This window comes from Saccoglossus kowalevskii, chromosome 14 (genome assembly GCF_978046115.1).
Source record: "Saccoglossus kowalevskii chromosome 14, keSacKowa6.1, whole genome shotgun sequence".
Taxonomy (NCBI): Eukaryota; Metazoa; Hemichordata; class Enteropneusta; family Harrimaniidae; genus Saccoglossus; species Saccoglossus kowalevskii.
Window position 1 is genome coordinate 25,561,093 of NC_140654.1, and position 21,421 is coordinate 25,582,513.

At 35.2% G+C, this 21,421-nt stretch overlaps 1 protein-coding gene across 1 annotated transcript; it reads right to left on the bottom strand.

Moving 5' to 3' along the window:
- Window positions 1–13,922: 13,922 nt before the first annotated feature.
- On the bottom strand, window positions 13,923–15,420 carry LOC146734622 (uncharacterized). Its single transcript, XM_085507716.1, has 3 exons — window positions 15,248–15,420; window positions 14,748–14,924; window positions 13,923–14,069 (listed from the first exon to the last, which is right to left on the bottom strand). The coding sequence occupies exons 1-3, from the start codon at window positions 15,297–15,299 to the stop codon at window positions 13,930–13,932; spliced, it is 369 nt and encodes a 122-aa protein (XP_085363842.1). The 5' UTR covers window positions 15,300–15,420; the 3' UTR covers window positions 13,923–13,929.
- Between the last annotated feature and the right edge of the window lie 6,001 nt (window positions 15,421–21,421).

Here is a 21,421-nt window from a genome sequence, read left to right on the forward strand (position 1 = left end):
CAATGTAGAACCTAATATATAACTCATTATCATAACAATCGCAAGGATTATATTAATATAAAAATCAAGCTGTTCAATTGTCTTGAGACTGTAGACACATTTGGTTGTCACTGTTAGAAAGAAAAATATTTTGTTTTTGTTCCAAGCTCAAATTCAGTTATATTTGTCATGGTCTTTTGTTGTGCAATATATCGACAATCTCAGTAACTCGAATCAATGGGTATTTCAGGAGCCTCAACAGTAGCTTCTACTTGTTTTTGGAGCCTAGTTGTTATGAATGCCGTCATATTCTGTGACTATCCACGAATCGTTATCAAAAGTAACCAAGTAAGTGTGAATACAGAGGTGGACTGACAATTTTACGTTGTTTTCAAATTCAGTGTATAAACCTAATAATAAATCCGGCTCCGGGTAGTTCGTCATGTTACAGTCTGTGCTCGAGACAGCACGTTATGAGATTAAGGTAAACACAGGGCTTTTGAAGGGGAATAAAAATGACATATTTTTCAGTATAGCGTCAAAATTCAAAGATCATAGTTTATGCGTATTTATGTTCGTAAAAAACAACCAACAAATTAAACCCATTATCTTTAAATTTAGCATGCATGGTTCTCGTGTAATCTCAAAATGTCGAAGTCGCGGTATGTATGTGCAAATTCATAGTATAACTACAATGGAAAATTTGTATCGCTTGCAAATACCATGTTTTGAATTGCCATTGTCATTTGCTGGTCAGGTGTAACTACGTGTACCTATTTCTGTATAGCTGTATCAGTTGTAACTTGCCTGAAATCGCTAAATACACATGGCAGACCCATCCATAAAAACTGAGTTTCATTGTGACTACTGATTATATTTACCTGTACATGTCATATGATCGTCATTCAGTACAAAGCCAAGATCACACACACATTGGGATTCCAAACAAGCGTATTCACAGAGACTGCAATAATCGATGACTGAAATCAATAGAAAAAACATGTTATTTATGACACTCAAAAAGAACAAAAAACAGATGGTGTTTTTTTGACATTTCAAATAAATGATGAAAATTCCCATTACAAACTTCTATACTTGAATTTGGTCGGCAGTAGGATTTAGATATTTTATCAATGCTAAAATAAGAAAAATGCATACCTGGTTTGTGGTTATGAAATAAATTGAACCGACATAACTACTTCAATGTTACGCTACAGGTAGTTCAGAATCGGTGATTTGGGGATGCTGATACCCATGTGTTATATAGTCGGAAGTGAATGACAAAAAACAAAACAGCTGCCTCTACTGTGCGACGTAATTATGTTCAGACAATTTGTGAATATGTAATAAGATTGTAACATCTTAAGACAATTAAACAGTTGATATCTTTATGATAACAAGAATAAATAGAATCGACATAAGTTTGTGCCTAGTTGATATTGTTTTGGCGGTAAACCTGGTTAAGCACTAGCAACAAGATTGGCACCACATCGTTGTGATGACAGCGACGAAATTATATATATATATACCATTGACATTACCGTGATATTAAAAATATTTGTAAACATGTAAACTTTTATAAGAAATGTTTTAAAGCAACCATAAATATTATAGCACCCATAAATGAAATAAAATATTAAATAATAATGTAATACAAACATTCATGTATTCATGGCGCTGGTAAACTGCTATATAATATAATAAATATCAATCAGAGCTTTAATTGTGGACTATTAAGATGAAACCATAAATTAAAAATGTGTTTGTTTATTTTCAAATATTTTTTTTATAGTTTGACTATTTGATTATGTAACTATCAATATACCAGAACATTTAACCAAAAATGTGACAAAATGCAATTTCAAAAACATATTCATATTTTATTTCATCATTGTAGGCCGTTGGCATTATGTACAAAAAAACTGTTCACAACACAGAGGAGAGTTCACGCCATGTCAACATTGGAATTATTATTTCACTTGATTTGAAACTATGGAATATATAATCTGATATATACAACAAAAGTTGGTAGTATTTAATAGTGACATACATTTTATAAATGATTGTTCTGTTTTTTTTGTTATAGTAATAGAGAAGATTTTACATTCCTTTACATTATACCCAACAATGTTAACCCAGCAATTTGTAAATGTAACTTGTTATGACAAACTGTTCGTCTGTAGAGCAGTCCATCAAGTATAAAAAAATATGCGCAGCCAAACAATTAAAAAGCCGTTTCTGGTGAAAATGTACTCAAATGTTAAGGGTAAATTTCTCGGTAATAAAAACAGATACCAAACAAAACTAGTAACTTTGTGCCCACACACAAGCTGAGTAAAATGAGGTATGTCCGAGGTTTAGCCCTTGAATAGTAGGATGAGATACATTTGGCACGAAGATTTTACAACCTAACTAGTGAATGTGTGACCTGCCTACCAATTTTGAACGAAGTTAAATTGAAGTCATCACAACGTTGTTACCACACTCTTTCACACCCACACCCACACAAGTGATTTAAATCATAGTAAATCAGTAAATCATAGCGCAGCTGATCGCCATCAACATTGTTCATAAAAATAAACATCAATTTACTAAACTAGTAAAAGGACATGTTGTCATCTAGCAATCCATAACAACCAGTTAAAAATGAGATATCACCTTAACATCATGACCAATGTATTTCATGTCTAATATGATTATACATTCTTTTGATTTTGTTGGTGAACATGTCTCTAAAAACAGATACGTCAGTAGCAACGCGAATTCAATAGCCTATTCGCCGATGCCGAACACTGCTGTTTGTATGTTTCTATTTGAACAGCTTGAAAATTCACCTCAAGTAGCAATGAGCTTCTCAGGTCGATACAAGTTCATAAGTATTTATATTGTTAGATCGCATAATTCTTATGACGCTTAAATGTTCATGGCAATCGCCGAGGGCACTCTGAATGCTTTGCACAAATCTCTGGGACTTTAGTATCAGCGACTATTATATTAAGATTATCATGCGGATGCCACTGGCATGAAAAATAAATTTGAATAAATCTGGTTTTAAGTGACAGTGTTTTTGTGACTTTTCAATTACGTATATGATTGAACTCAGTGTAATACCGATTGACAATTGTGTTGGGCCGTTTCTAATCGGTTGTCTTAGCAACAACTCCTAAACATGAATGAATGGCTACAGATTAAATCAATTTTTACAACGATTTGAACAGTAGTCGTGTCAATTATTCACCTATTGGTCTATAAGACAAATGCCTCACCCGCCTAAATTGAATAAACATACAGCACGTGCAATTGTCCCTGTATCTAGAACATAAACTTCTAGTCATAATTGTTGACTTCGACTACTATAGGGTGCACCGATGAGCCAAGAAGGATCTCTCCCAACAATGACTAGTGAAGGTCGTCACAATGTAGATCCTGTCGTTACAAGTCGGTGTAAAGTTAAATTGAAGTCGTCACAACGTTGTTACCACACGCTTTTACACCCACACATCCACAAGTGATTTTCAGGGCAATCCTTGTGCAGCGGATCGCCATCAACATTGCTCATGAAAATAAACATCAATTGACTGAACTAGTAAAAAGGCATTTTGTCATCTAGCAATTCATAACAACCAGTTCAAAATGAGATATCATCCAAACCTCATGACCAATATATTTAATGCTTATTATGATTATACATTCTTTTGATTTTGTTGGTGAACATGTCTCTAACAACAACAGACAAGTCCATAGCAACGCGAGTTCAATAGCCTATTCGCCGATGCCGAACACTGCTGTTTGTATGTTTCTATTTGAACAGCTTGAAAATTCACAATGAAAGTAAAAATGAGCTTCTCAGGTCGATACAAGTTCATACATATTTGTATTGTTAGATCGCATAATTCTTATGGCGCTTGAATGTTCATGGCAATCGCCGAGGGCACTCTGAATGCTTTGCACAAATCTCTAGGAGTTCAAAATAAGCGACTATTATATTAAGATTATTATACGGATGCTACTGGCATGAAAAATACACCATTATAATTAATCAGGCATTTAAATGACAGTGTTTTTGTGACTTTTCAATGACGTATATGATTGAACTCAACGTAATTGCAATTGACAATTGTTTTGAGTCATTTCCAATCGGTTGTCATAGCAACAACTCTTAAAAATGAATGGATGACTACAGATCAAATCGATATCTAGAACAATTGTGTCATTTATTCACTCGTTGTTTTATAAGAAAAACGCCTAACCCGTCAAAACTGAATAAACATACAGCACCTGCAATTGCCCTTGTATCTAAAACATACAGCTTTAGTCATAATTTTCAACCTCGCACTACTATAGGGTGCACCAATACGCCAAGAAGAATCTATCCTAACAGTGACTAATGATTTTTTTAAATGAGCTGCAGACGGCTTGATTCTATACTTATGTAATTACCATTATCTGTCAGCACTTAATAATATATAGATATGCTGTCAATCACAAACCAAAAATATATGTATCAAACACAACGTTATCATACATCGGCAAAATCCACGATTCACTGACGCCATGAAGAGGAATTACCTATGTGCAGAAAAAAAATGTTAAAGCGCGAGGTAATTGCAACCCTTATACAAATAGGCGCAGCCAATGTTGATGTCAAACGGGATATTCCTACCCGTAATGCTCAAACATATTAGCCGTCCTGGTCACTATTTTTACAATTTGCTTTATGTTTGATGTATATTTAATTTATGGTTACATTGCATTTTCGGTTGTTACACCCATGTACATGCTAAAAGGAGCATATACAACAAGGGGCGTCTGCGTTTCTGTCGATATATTTGTAGTGCTTTTCTATTGAGTTTATCAATAAATATATCAATACGCAAATAGTGTTTTCGTTTGTGTTTGACCCTATTCATAAAAGTCTTGTCATCATGTGTAATTAAAGTCTGTAATATCCTCCATAAGGTAATTAAGATTGATATTATTTTTGTTACTAAATATCACTTTTTAGCTTTTTCTTTTTTGTGCATTTTTACAGTTTGTACAACATCAAATGGAAGTTGCATTTCAACCGATCAAATACTTTTCAAGTAAAAATGTTGATATTTTCTTTATTAATGTCCACTTAAAGCTATGCGATCATTATTTTAGGTATAACACAAAAACACAAACGAGTTTACACATGATAATTACATCCATTATAATATTATTAGACATGATATACCCTGTTGCAACTCACTCTCAGGAGCACACTTGAATCAGCAAGATATCTCAAAATATGTATATTGCACAGCGCATGCAATACTTATGGTAGCCCTCTAAAGATTTTATGTGGAATTCCTCTATCAAATTTAGGAACAATGTTAATTAAAAATGGCTCACAATTTTCCCTTCAACTTACCATTTGTGGTTGGTGCAATGGTAGTAATACTCGCAGTGCTTCTTCGGTAATCGGTTTGAGTGAATGAACTTATGGTTGAGCGGTTCGTCGCATCTGTACCATATACATCGCTATCAGTAACGTTAGCATTGAGTGAATGATAATCAGTTTCAGTACCTTCTATGTTGCCATCTGAAATACATACAATGGTTTGCAGTATAAAAATATTGGTATTCACCATTGATTTATGTGGATAATTGTTACCAGTGCCAATTTATTATATTATTAAATATATGCTGACCCACAAATGAACAAACACCCGATACCCCGTGCACGATGTGCGTCAGATCGGAGAGGGCGCCAACATTCAGTGTCAATGTTTTTTAGCCTCTCAAGTTGTGTTCCATTCTCTCATTGTATGCTGGTGACATGGGTTGAACACATTAGATATTGTGTATGATGGGGTGGTACTTGTTTTCCTCAATTATTTCAAAAATTATTTGTTAACATTGTGTTCTCCGGAATTGTTCAGAAAATGACAATTTTCCTAAATATTCTACCCTAATGCTGTATTAACGAATATATTTTGTTGATAAAATTTGACGCACGGAGTTATTCCACATATAAATATGCCGAATCTCATGCGAAACTGACGTCGCTCTAATGCGGCCTATCATATTTTGTCAAAATTTAATTAGAAACAAGTCGGGAGATTTGTTCGATGAACAGTGATTACTGAACTTGACTTGTCAATTTGTTTCTAAATTTATACATGTTATACGAGATTTCATGGCATCCGTTGCCATGGCTTCCAAGCAAACATGGGAATTGTGTTGAGAGACTACTTATTTTGGCTTAGGATTCATTTTACTACCTATTTTCAAAACTTCAAATAAGTTTACAGATAATAAAGTTTTATTATTGTTCAAAAAATTATCATTTATCATATGATCGATTTTATTGTTGTCAAAAACCGAAATTGGTATCAACTTTTAGTATCTGCTATATAGCTTTGCGATCACCAAACGTCCAACGAATTGCTCTTATAATATCATACTGAGTTATTAGAAGATAAGAAACTGTGGAACGGTAGATATGTCAACCTGTAAACCACTGTACGAACATGAATATAATTTATATAATTTGTCAGGATGGAAAATTCAGTAGCAAGATTTGTTGTTATCAATGGCAGACATGTTATATACTAACCTTCCGATACGGCAACAATTACACCTGCTGTTACTGCAATCAGTGTTGCGCAAGCTAACATACTTGCAAGTAGAACAACGATTCGACGACGACGACGCTTTTTCTCGACTTCCTGAAATATGTAATCGTACAAATGACGTATATATTACAACAAATCAAGCTCAAGTCGAATTTTGCTTCATAGTTTAAATAAACTTGAACATGAGAATCTATAAACAATTCAGACGTAAGGTAAATTGGCAGCTCAACATTAAAATGTACATTACCATGTCTTTAAGTTGATTTTTGTTCTAAACCATGTCTTTTTTGTAAGGTGTGTCTTGCTCATTAGCTGGATCCACTCTGTTGGACATGTCTCCTACTTAACGTGCTGCAACAGAAAACGTCCTTTACAGAATGTTAAGCTCTGCCGCAAGTATAACGTATTAGGAATAGTTTAGAAATACTAATACAATGAAGTATATATAATTGTTTAGTTTCACAGCTGGTAAGCGGCATGTTTCACGAAGTATACTTTCAGGGCATATTATAGTGTGTTTCTGTCTCACACAATGGAGCCAGAAGTGTTAAATACTTGTGCAGGTGTATTTACAGTAGATAACTAAAACGACAGCGAAAATATGCAATCATTGTTACATCTCTGTAATTTAACGATAGTACATGCGCTATTTGTAAGGTATTGGAAACATGTATTCCATATGATCCATATACATGTACAAAGTTTGGTATAATACATGTATCTTTTCATCTTTTTTTTTTTGAAGACAATCCTGTCGCTCGATAAGGTTATTATGGATAATTTTAAATGTTCGTTTACTGGCGATTCTGTTCTCTATAGTTACTTTGATACATTTTTCTCAACGCATTGCGTGTACCCTATATAAATAGATTACCCTAATTAATTGGGGAGTAAAATATAAGTGGCGTACTTACTACAGTACTTGGGTCTAAGAGCTTAGGCCAGATCTAAGTCTGCAAACGCTTTAATATTGGCTTAATCGCCCTCTTCGGTTATGCTAATAATAATATCAGTTGACAGTTTGAACCTGGCGACGAACGAAGGAGTATTTTCGTCAAGACAAAATTGTAGATGAATCACCATATTTCAATGTCGTAATGGAAGATACGACTACAGTCAAACATTTAGAGACCCTCAGAGCCCATTGTTTTATTTTGATCTGTGAATTCCATGCTCGTTTAATTAAGCTGCAAGATTATTTGTTTTAATTGACTATATTCTATATGGACACGTCTATTATTTATTTCATAGCGGAAATATATTTTATTGTAGCTTTTCGAAGTTTTCGAAGTTTAAATGTCTAGATTATTTATTGCAGCAAGCATATTTGTAGATGTACAACTCTATTATATGTATATGGTAAAACCCGCCACACTCCCTCAGGTGCATTCGAGCATGTGGCGGGTGCAGATTTCCAGAGGTTTTTTAGTCCCGTCATTATTCTGGTTTTGTTATTTTTGTTTTATTCTGCACGGCTTATGTACCGCTTACAGGGATCGCAGTTTTTACTATTCTATGTACGATAGTTACTAGTTTTCAATTTTTCATTCTATTTATACGTAGTTACTCCACAGATTTGTTAATCTTGAGATCCGTATGCTCGTGACAACTGTACTACACTCTGATAACCAGTGTATGCGTGGTTCGATGGTGTGCCAGTATGGTAGAGTGTAAACAATGTTTCACCGTGCTATAAACTTGCATATCAATTATTAGCATGGTGACATTATTATGTGACTATCTTGACTTGACTTGAAAAACGCAAACATTTTCACATTTAATTTCAATGTAATTATGTCTACATATACTATATATACATGTCTGTTTAATTCTTTTAAAAGATTCCTTTCATTAGCAAATAGCGCCCTCACTCAACAATAATTAGAATGAGTGGTTGATCAAAAGTTTGATGAGTCAGGTATATCTATTGGCTAAGCCCGTTGTACATAAATGCAAATGAGTATAGGAACCATTAATGCTGTAGGGTGTATTGGGAGGGGTGATGGATTTCATGTTTGTAATGACTGGTTGTAATATGCTATCTCGTTGTGTTCAGGATGCAGCCTAATATTTGTTGTCTTCTTGGTTGTTCAATTATGGCTACAATTTTCGTGGTGGGTGGAAGATGTGTTTATTGGTAGTTGAGTAATTGTTTAGACACCCTGCAGCTTGAAATGGTATGGTCCAAATCAAAATAAATTTGATATGGCGGTGTCTTCTAAACACATAGTATCAACATGATTTCTGTTTATTTATTACTGTTGTAGATCCTGAGAACTCGCCTCTGAATATGATGTCGGTGGTATGGTATTCTAAACAAGCTTTATTAATTATTGCTGGCAATATTCTAATATGAATTGGGAGCAAACAGCGACACCAAATCTAGTCGTTGTATTGTTATGCTTCTAAAATAAATCTTTCAAACGTCTTGAAACAGATTCAAATATAAAGTAAATATAATATATACATTTATATTTATTATATATATGCTAGTGTTTAATAATGACATTACAACACTGTATAATGATGTGTGCGAATAATATACAGATGACAAGCAATGTAAGACAGCATCGACTTTCTATATATGCCCTCTGATTTGACATGTTTATAATTTCGCTTTAAAAATAGTAATATTTCCCCACGTTATATACAACTGTATGGAATATTTCTACAGAAATTATGAGTTTTATTATCAAATCCGTCAATAAAACATTGAATAACATAATCAGGCTTTGCTGGGGTATTTTATCCTGATGCGAATATCATGTCTGCACTGGTTCACCTTTTGTTTAATATCGCCACCAAGTTCTGGATCATGTATAGCTTCGTCCATTTGGCCTCAGTAGACACTGTAAAGTTAAACAGTAAAGTGAACATCAGTCTTCTGTCATTTATGTTCAACCCCTTTCTTTGCTTATGCTACTGTGGGATTTCACTCATTTAAGAGAAGATTTGTCTGGCTTTATACATTTTCACGGACTTCGTTGCTTGCCGTCGTTTCTAAAAATCTCAATTGTTTCACTGCGCAACATGGGTCCAATAAATTTAATTGTATTGAATCACTTTCCAGTTTTTTATCATAGTCAGGTCAATGCTTTTTTATAATCTTCTTTTATATAACATAAATTGACAGCATAAACTGTTTGTATGAATCCCACTTCTATGTGTCTGTCCAGCATTATCAAAATGGTAGTTCTTGTAACTATCGTGCATGCCTTGTACAGTATGAAATGCTCATCTCAGACATTTTGATTAGACTTTGTTTTTCAATCTAACTAAGGAAAATGCGTTAGCTTTTACCTTCATCATTCCTAGTCGTTGCCAGATCTAGATCATGTTCTCGAAATCTGTATCTGGAACGCAGTACCTAGTTAGATTAATACTTTTTTTTTCTTTAAATTTGTTGTGCAAGGCGACAGTTCCGAACATTGAATGTCACTGATGTCTCTCCTGACTTTGTATTTGTATGTGCAAATTGCAAGTGCTAGTGTTGTCACAGAGTGCATTTTTGCCACAGAAGTCATATTCATGTTTGGGACTACATGACAGGGATGTGCGGCCATCTTCCTATGAAATGGCAATTGAATGCGCTATCCTGGCGTCAACCAGGCTCGGTCGAAGACAAGCACATGCGGACATTAACCAAGGTTCCCCCAACGTCGCATTCGTTAGTGAATGAATCTCGGCCAGTGGAATTGGCCTTCCCATTGAGTCTGTGGCACACTCACCCAGGGTAGGGGTCGACTCTTTTGATGTTCAGCCTGAGGTAGGATTTGAACTTGGGTCTACCGATCAGTTAGTGACCGGTTAGTTGGATTAATACGATACTTTCCAGTGAATCCAGAATAATATCATCAATATTTCATAACAAAATGCATTCAATATGCACATCAATAATAATATTTATTATTACCAATTACAAATTTATTTGGTAAAAATACTGCATTTCCCACAATAAAGAATTTGACGATGTCGAAAATGTAAAATCGTTATCGTAGTGTTACCAATATTTATTGCTACTGACTGAATTGTTTTGGTTTGGCAGAGTGTCACGTGGTAGGCTACCATCCGACCACAGATGTGATAAGAGGCAAGCCTTCACCTCGTGTTGTGGGTTCTTTAACACCGTACTGATTAAAATATCAAAATAAGCCAGCTGGTTTGTTGGTTGTCCCCTTTATAAGTTATTATCGTACCGGACCCGCTCGCACACAATGAAATGCACAGTAATATCGTAAAGGATGTGTTAATTGTACAACCGGTTCATGATATCAGAAATATGAATTCACTGTACAATAGGAAAAATTAACACACTTGTCAGGGCAGAATAAAGCAGTGGCGTCCCGTGGATAACCCATATACTCAACCCCAAACCGGGACGATTCGAATGGGCAATGCATCCTTTACGTATCGAACGACGCCGCCAGTAAACTGCGCCGATAGGCGCGCGAAACTTTGAATCAGGATATGGGCTGTTATAACATACAATGAAACTAATACTGTTACAATTTCCGGGCACCCGTAAATAAGAATACAATATTTCAGCCAATAAATTAGACAAATAATTACCAAAATACATTCAAAACACAGCCAATGATCCCTAACCTAATGTGTGTGTGTGACGAGCGTGATAATTACCGGCTTCTGTCGGGCTATAGTAGAAACGTTGCTACATGTAGATTCAGTTCGATACCCAGGCTTGGTTTCTCGTAGAATACTTTGTAGAACTCGTGTCGAACACAGAAGGTTCGCAGAACTGTACGTAGAAAAGGAGTCCAGTCTTTCACTGCTTCTACACAACGTCCGTCGACTAGGCGAGTAACCTGCACACCACGTGGGGATGGACTTATTCTCCCCGTTCACTCACAACACAAGGCTGGCTCTGGCTGCTGCTGCTGCTGCTGCCTCAGTTCGAAATGTTCTCCCCCGCGGCTACATCTACCTTGACCTTTTATAACGTCCCCCACCTGGAATCATAGTCATGACAACTAAACATAGTTGAAATCCGCTTGTACAACTCACTCGGCACCATCATTCTTGGTAATCATTTAGCAGGTGGTTACGGTGAATATCCGGCACACGTGTGGCACGCGTCTCTTGTGAATGTAGTTTCGACGTGTGTAAGTGTGTCAAAATCTACTAGCTCGGCTGTGAAATAATCCTACCTTTGGATGTAATATAATATAGTACCTTTTCTCCAAATACTAAATTTAACCCAACATGTGTATCATAACGAACATTGTGACACAGAGCATAAGCTATCATTGACTTACCATATTAGTCTACTACTCGATAAAAGATCCCAGGATATCTAAAATAGTTCATTACAGTGTGCCGAGTACACTTTAAATTTTGATGATGAGTGCATTTGGGAACCTCCCTTACTTTGCACTAGTCTATGTTCTCTAATTTATTTCACACAATACGGCATCTAACTTTTAGGAGTTAATGAGCCTGTATGTAATAAGTAGAGTTAGTGTGGACTGTTCCTACACATACTTCCCATGACAAAAGCCAATCTGTTCCTAACCAAGCGAAGCAGATAGGTACCCACAAGCCATCTGAACAACTCTTCTGAAAGATATCTCATTAATTACCCTCCTTCAGTTATTTGAAAAGATACTTTGTAAAATAATTTGCACTATTTGCCAACTAATATTGCATTATATATTATGATCATCTATGATGTATGCCACCAATGCTAGTTGCTTAAAGAGCATTTAATTCATGTGGCTACAAATTTGAAGCAAATATTCTTGCAGCTTAGTAATTTAACCCTCTAGACGATTTTAAAGACATCAATAATTACAAAGCATCATAGTTATTCATTGCTGCAAATCACTCATCATACAGCAAAGTTATTTTTTGTCTTAAGGCTTTTTAATGCTCGACCCCAATAGACAATAACTTGTTTTTTTGTTTATATTGGTTAATATACTTTGTATCGAATGAAAACCCAGAAAACTGAAATTATTGGAACACAATTTCTGTGAAAGCACAGAGTGATCTAATGGCTCGTCCCTGATTACGTGTAATCGCCCTGAGCAACATATTAACCCGTACTAATGGCACACCGACAGTCACCTGCCAAGGATTAAGTACACCTGCTTCAATGTATCTGAAAAGAATCCCGCAAAGGTATAGTCTTATCGTTGATTCTTTGAGTTGAGAATATTTGTAACAATGTGTATTAAAAAGCAGTAATACGTTTTCTGATACTGCTGGTAAATTACTGAAAGAACATGATTCAGCGTGCATGTTTACAACACTCGAATAATTATTGATGTTGCATATGTTCTCAGATTTTATAACTATGTTGCCATTATCACATATACTTCCTACATTTTATATATGACACTATAAGTAAGGTTTTGGAAAATTATATTTCTTATTCTTTAGTTTAAAAAAAATCACAAAAATAACATGATAACTACGAAAATCAACAGTTCAGAAAAAATATTGTGTACCAGAAAATTTCAATTCATTTTCGTTTTTGTCAACGTTATTCGACTTCATTATATTGCTACTGCTAAAATAAATGAAAACATAATTGATCAAATGTATGTAATTTTAATTTATCAGGTTTTTATTTTTCTGAACGAGTGAATTATGATTCAGGATGTTCTATTCCTAGCTGAAACTGTTAACCCTTGTCAAGTATTAGCTAACCACACTACTCATAAATGTATGTACAATATGTGATAGAGAGAGATCTAATGTTAATGTATACAAATTTTACACCCTATACAGAAATTACACACACTGATATAAAACCAACTAAAACACATCCAATAATAGACTCATTATCATGGTTAATATGTAAACACACTATGTCTATGGAGACTTGATGCTGAATGAATTGAACGAAACAAATTATTTGTAGTTATTTTATATCACTATTATTCATAGTTCTGTCTAAATGAATTCCATAGATTGTGTGTAAGTTGATGCGTTTCCGAATTTTGATTGCTGTCTAGTACATTAGCAACTTACCAGGATGCTAAGTTTGCTTGAAAATAGTGCGAAACCAAAAGTCTTCGGGTAATAATTTCTGTCACCACTATTAAAGGCAAAAATTAGTATAATTTCGGTTTATTTTGAGAACTGAAACTTAGTGAAAATCAATGACGTGGGACGGCGAAGGTATCAAAGCTGTATGTTCTAGTCATCGGGGAATAATTTGGCCAGCAGGAAATTACTTTACTTGAACATGTGACAATTATTATTATATTCCGTGTCTTCTATGTGTCATGACTTTTTATTCTCTATATTCAGGGTTGTTTACAAGACAGAAAATGTATAATGGTATTTTTATGCAGTATTCATGTAATATGGCTCGCCCATACATCTATGGAATGTAATTGGGATATCGGGGTCCACAATCACTGCAATCTGTACCAAGTTCACAAGCACTTGAGTGAGAGCCAACTCCACCATCATCACATAATATCCCAGTTACTGGGCAATTAGTAAAGCACACAGCACCCTCTGAAGACATAAGCATAATAAGAAAAGCAAATTAAAGACGCATCATTGGCGACATGTGTGAAATACTTGTACAGAATAAATGTCACATGACCATCAAAGTCACAGGCACACGACATAGCATGGCCACAAATGTTCATAATTTAGCTCTAGTCTAACATGAAATATACATGAATACGTGTGTTGGTTAAACAAAAAAACATGACAAATAATACATTAGTATGTTGTATTTCGCCAATATATTTTGCCCAATAAATTGTCACATTAGATGGCATTATTTGTAAATGCTTGTGGTGAGTCAGATTTAGTCTGCTCGTATGATCTGAAGTCTGTGTTATCTGCTTAAATGTATGCGACTTTGAAACACTGCAATTCGTGCGTAAGTTTTTTCCAACTAGAATACATATATGTGTTTGTGTTGATTACCTTCTCTTATATTTTATCATTTTTTATCGGTCAAACATATGGGAAATTTTGTATTGTAAAACGGAAAACAAGATTGGCATGATCACAATCAAATGCTGAATTTGAAATACTGAGAATGTTATTTTAGCAAGGGCTGATAAATGATAATAGTCTTGTTATAAATGTTCTACGAAATTTAAAACACTGAATTGTATATATGACGACGTAAAAAAATGAGTATGTCCTGACAATGGCAATAGTACGTTTGTTAATTACCATCTTCAACTGCATAATTAGCGCAAGTCTCGCATTCACAAAATTCATATCCCACCCCGCACCACAGATGATTTGAACAGCATTGACCAGTTTCTATACCATATGGATCACACTCTGCCATTATTCCATTCCAAAGATAAAAACCAGCACCACATCTGTGATCGTCTCGCCATCGTTCTATGAAAACAATAGTAATGTATTGGTTACGGTCGCTGTCCTGTTATCACAGTTCTGGACAACTTATATTAATATATACCCCAGTACTTTAACCAGTTTTCGAATCTCTTCCTTGTCACTGCGGCAATGAAAAGGACAACCTTACAAATACAGCATGTGTGAACAATTTGCTGTTGCGTTAAAGTATCTGGAGGGTTACGAAACCTGCACAAATACAACTATGCACTATATACACTTAAGTATTTTCATAGTTTCATTAGGCAATCGTTAAAACTATAGACTATATAGACTGACTAACTATGAATACAGATATATCTACATACTTAGTTCACACTCTGGTATACGGGATGAACTCCATACGCCATTCATGCACATAATTGCCCGTTCCCCATGTAGTCTGTATTTATTATCGCAAGAAAATCTCACTATGGAGCCATTTTCGTTTGAACCATTTTTGTAGCCATTTATTGGCGTCTGTATGTCTGGACAGCTTTTCAGGACTTGGATACGGGTTAGGATAAAAAAAAAACGTTGACAATAAGTTATACAACATACAAATATTAACCCCTATCTAAGGTCCACATTTCTGTAAACATTATTATTTCTGGTTCATATATATATGTATTTATCAGTTCTGGTAGACAAGACAAATGCAGACCAATGCAATGCACTGTATATTGTATAAGTCTGTAAGATTTCAAAACATTCGCTTCATTGAGAATGAAATCAAGGTTATTTTAATTAACCCTCGGTCAGTATGACAGTGGCTCTCCGTCGCACTATATACATAATAAATAGGTGTCTAAAATCAATGCAAACATTATTTATTAAACCAGATGTTTAACAATACAGTCACATTTTTAATAGCACTTACCAACATCCCTGAAATACTGTTATAATTGTGCATTTCGTCAGGCACGACGTGAAAGCTCTTTGACAATACAACGGCGACAAGTAATCAGAAATGAATTCGCATAATCAAACCCGCCAACAATGAAAGCTCAATTGTTTGCACACATTGGCACAGATCAGTACCCAAAACCACATAGTGACTGCCACGTCAAAAATATCAAAGTGTCAGCCATTTAGTATGCTTCTTTTGAATAAAAACATATTTAAATTTGTATTTCATCACACTTCGAGGTTTGTATTATCATATTCCATAAATCATAGCTAAATACAGTAACAGTTTATATTCGACATTCACATACAAACAAAAACATAATAAAATAACTCTTTATTTAATTTAACCTACATAAAGAATTGTCCATCAAATTATTTACATCGCTCTTCTCAGTCTATTCTATTTAATTGTCAAACCTTACATTCAGTGATTGGCTAACCTAATTCCATATCAGCTACATTGTAATAATGAGTTCGGGGGGAAAAGTTTATCTTTTTGCAGACGACCTCTCCTACGACAGAAGTGGACACCGAAATTGTATTCAACACACTAGTTACATATTGTAATAAAACACTATCCACGCGTGCATGTCATTGCAATGGAATAACTAATTATATTTTACTGCGCAATCAAGACATATATTCCCGGCGATTCGCATTTAAAAAAACATGCCCTAATTTTGTTTTCGCATTTGGATTGCCAAAAAACATAAGCCAAGATTCCTGATCAGTAATTTGAAGTACCAATTACCTGTTGTGACTCGTAAATAAGTACTCTGACTTACTTTAATCAAAAATATACGAATGTTGATGAATTTAATTATTTACCTAAAGTGGAAGCCATCTCATGTATTCAAATAACTATAATTTATCAATTTCTTTAATAAATTGTACTACCTGGTAATATAAGACTATTGAATATTGAAAAAAAAATATATATTGTGAATGATTAAAGAATTACAAATCTGGTTTTAAAAAAGTGACAAAAATGCAAGTCTTTTTAATATTATGCTGTATCGAATTGTTCTAAAAATAACGATTTTTTTAAAAATATTAGGAGTTTCTAAAAATACATCACTGTAAGACACAAAAAATGCTATTTTATGGTGCCATGGGACAATAGCATCATGATTATACATAACAAACAAATGAACATTGTCATGCGATTTATGACAAATTTTGTCAAGAAATTATGTGCAGGCTTCTAATTTAAGAACAAGCTATTTTTTTATTTTGTTTCATGACAGGGAAATCCAACTAGTTTGCTAAACAGAAACAGACCGTCTACTCCTTTATTGGGCAGATAAGGTGTATTGCCTGGAACTGACTGACTGTAGACACCTTCAGGATTATGAAATATATCTCATCATCCGATCGGCTTTATATTATATTACGTCTAGTCACTTCGACTACATGAAAACCACTTAATGTTTCCTTAAGGTAGAGATGCAGGTGAAGGGCTCTTGGGAGTGAAGTTTTTTGTTTTTGCTTTTTATTATCCAAACAGTCTTGGCTGTAGACTGTTAAAATATTGTAGAATTTTGAATTGTGGAACATACTCAAAGAACGATTTTAAAATATAGATAACTGGTACAAACATTATCTCTTTTGATTGCTTCGCTAGATTTAGCAAGGCTGTACATGAATAATAAAACAAGAAACATGGTGAAAAAGGAAATGACGGGATTTAACAAAACGATAATACATTTAAATTTGGAACTGTTACAGCCATTTTAATTTATAAGCATTAGAAAATTCCTTACTGAGTGAATTGTTATGCAAATTAACAATTATCTCAGTTTTATTTTAGTGCACATCCTAGAACTTTAAAAAAAATAGCTCCTAGACGCTTTGACCTTTTGTTTTGAAATGTTCACAAATGATTCACAATGTGTTTATCTTCAAAACGCCGTCGGGGCATTGTTCCTGGTTGAACAGTGTTACAACAATCGTACAGACAACTAGCATGGGTGTTAATTTATGCATAAACTTGAAGTAGTGAAATTTTAGCTGCTGCCCTGCATAAATGACTACTGGTAGACCGCACTTTTTTCTTGGTAAACAGGTGTACCCACAAACCAATTTTGACAGGAAACAGAAGCATGGCTTAAAAGCTAATTTTTTTTAAATCACTTTTGACCAAAAAAAACATATTTCTGTGCATATTTCAAACTACAGTGTTCATAAACAAAATTAAAACTCATACAATAAGCTTTCCGAAAATATATAGTATTGTGGACAAGGGAGGTCATCTTGGTTTCCTAAATAACTAATTAAAATACCTGTCAGGTAAACTGCATCTCTACCTTAAATACACCTCTGTTATTAAATACTCGTAAGTGTGAAGTGTTCCTGTACAAAGACTACCATCAAGTGTTAAAATTATATTGTCTGCAAAATTTGGTTGAAAGATCTTTCAATTTTGACTAAATCACATTTGAAAATTTCGGCGTTTTCTAGTCTTGTTCATAAGTCTTCAATTTACTGAGCTACATTCGTGTAATCTGAAAAAAGGAAACGAGCACTGACTTAATTACAAGGCAAGCATAACAATATCTGATTAAAATAAGATCCTTGTTCGGGCTTTATTTATTTTTGTTATTTGTATTATACATTTATTTTACATTATTTCAGTTTAATTTATTGTTTATATTTGCTGACAGTTTTTAAGAGTTTTGATAATCTCGAAAGACAAGCTCTGGCGCAATGTCATGTAATTCCCGCTCAAATCTCGTATAAAATATTATATTGGCCAACGGCTAATCACTGGAGAAATTAATAAACAGACAATTACAAAGCACAATAAAAAAGATCGTGTGGCGCGGAATTCATTTTCTTTCTTCTTAATTTCACACCAACACTCTAGTGTCACGTTTTTGCAATTTACACTTTTTTTAGAGTAGCAATACTCTATAGACAATCGTTCAGTACATTATAATTTTCCCACCAATTCATGTACAACTCAATAAATTAACGTGATAAACCATTTGTTTCTTCCTAGGTTTATTCCAACATCCATAATGAAATTAGTCTGTTATTTTTTGCTGTAGATTTTAAGTACTAGATGATCAGAAGCTATTAGAACGTATATATCACCCCAACGTGTTTATTTTACTTTTATCACGGGGAAAACTCTTTCTCTCGGGTTCTCCACACTTGTCGGGGTGGGGGGGAACTCGTCTCGTCTCTATATCTCGTCCCCTTGAGGTACGGGATCGGGAAAGTCACTTATACTTTACAGTCAAATAAGACACACACAACGAAATACGTTTCAGCTCTCGTCTTAGTCGGTCAATCGAGCACTCTATCAGACACAGCGCCCTGGGGAAAAATCCCCAAGACTCTCTTAGACTGTGTCAAGGCTCGCCCCAAGGCTCTCCAGGACTGCGTCTGTCGTGGAGTATTCGCCAAGACCAACTCAAACTCTCTTTATTCATTTCCAAAACTCTAACCAATTACAAAGCAGAAAAAAGACTCTAAGGCGTAAACTTCAATCATAAAGCCAATCACACTAAGTACTGAATACGTCATATCTTTTGATTAATCGTTCACTACATTAATAACTACGGATATAAACTGTCAGAATCGCGACGGATATCTCGTAATTAGTTCCAAATCACTGAGCCAAGTTCCGTCCAAAACTTCAAATAGACCTAAACGATGACAGACATAACACAGCAATTCGCTAATAATCAACTAATTAAGTCGGTTAACAGATACGCAAAAACAAATTCATGACACATCCCTTCACCCAAACTGAGATATGCCTCTCGGCATTACACGTTCATAAATCAAAGATACCGTCAGCCACTCATTGTCATACAGGTTAAATACAATACTAATAAAAAGGTATAGATCAAAAAGAGTAAAACACACTAATTAAGTACAATGATTATAATGTCTAAATACAATGGTTATAAAGTCACAAACATCAACGGTTATAAATCAAAAACAAGTGAAAGGCTACCAATCGACTCACTTTTCTCAAACAGTTCGCTGAGGGTAACCCTTCGCTGCACTGTCTCCGTTACTAAGGTTACAAACTCTATATCAAAAGGTCAAAAAAACTAAGGCGTGGCGGTGTAACCAAGCGATCAGCCAATCGCTGCATTCGACAGCATGATCACGTGATTACCAGGGATGCGTCTCTCGGTTAAAGCATTGCAAAGCGGTAACTAATAAACAATGAATAAACAAGCTATTAATCAAACTCTTGTCATATACGCTTATAAACTTCAACTGAACTCAAAAGTCGTTAATCTAAACAAAAGTCATACGGCGTGGTAACGGAATGCAAAGACAATGTCGCTTTCGTAACACATTACTCCTCTGGCAAGAAGACGGAGAAAAGGCTAAAACGATAGAAACTACTGAGTCACATATAAACCTGTCAATCGTGAACAAAAGCTTGCGTTATCAAACAATACGCATATAGGCGCACCAAACTCTCAACTCAAAAAGACATTAAAAAACGTTACAAAGTGCTATCAACTCAAAAAAAGCGTCAGAAGTATTCCGGAAAACAACACATAAACAAAAACAACTCTTAAAACGTCGATATCTCTGTACTCGACAAATCTCAAAACTCTGAAAAAACTCATTGGGGCATTACTCTCCCCCTCATAATCCGTACTCATAAACTCATTAAAACTCCATAAAACTTAACAAAACTCAAAACACTGTGTTGCAAATACTTGTCCACTGAGGCACGCTTAAATCGTTATAACGGACCTCGAACGTCACTAAATATCATTTCAAAACAAAGATCTGGGCGCTTACATAACATACAATTCGACATCACTAAAAGAAACGGTAAAAACGATAGGAAAAGCAAGCAATACATTACATTACTGAGCAATAGGGTTAGGATTCTGGAAAAGAGTTCAACGTCCTTGAGTTACACAGTGTCAGTTACAGTGTCCAACGAGCGGTTCTCTAAGCAATACACAGATAGCTAAAGTCAAAGTCTATAAGCGTCTCTTCTCTTGTCGCGTTAGTCCGGGTCGTTCTTTCATCTTCTTCTTGTCTTTAATGTCGCTCAATTCTTAATTATACAATCCTATCCGGTACTCATCCTTCATAAGGGGTTCAGAGGTCTTCATCTCTTCAGCGTCGTTCATCGGTGCCATACTGTTAACGGTGTTAGTCGTCGAGCGCGGTTTCGTCTCTGCCATCGAGCCAGTTAGTTCGGTTCACAAGAAAGACCCACCTTCGCCATTTCACTTCTCTTCACAGGATGTCAATGTGTGTTAAACACCTGCCCGGATTCTCCACCACGTATCACGGGGAAAACTCTTTCTCTCGGGTTCTCCACACTTGTCAGGGGGGAACTCGTCTCGTCTATATCTCGTCCCCTTGAGGTACGGGATCGGAAAAGTCACTTATACTTTACAGTCAAATAAGACACACACAACGAAATACGTTTCAGCTCTCGTCTTAGTCGGTCAATCGAGCACTCTATCAGACACAGCGCCCTGGGGAAAAATCCCCAAGACTCTCTTAGACTGTGTCAAGGCTCGCCCCAAGGCTCTCCAGGACTGCGTCTGTCGTGGAGTATTCGCCAAGACCAACTCAAACTCTCTTTATTCATTTCC

Bases quoted from the DNA above. Each gene is read 5' to 3' on its own strand.
- LOC146734622 (XM_085507716.1), bottom strand. From the start codon at position 15,299: ATGTGCATGAATGGCGTATGGAGTTCATCCCGTATACCAGAGTGTGAA. The intron at 14,925-15,247 runs GTATGTAGATAT...TTGTTTTCATAG, and splicing joins TATACCAGAGTGTGAACTAA to AACGATGGCGAGACGATCAC. The intron at 14,070-14,747 runs GTAATTAACAAA...TTATGTCTTCAG, and splicing joins TAATTATGCAGTTGAAGATG to AGGGTGCTGTGTGCTTTACT.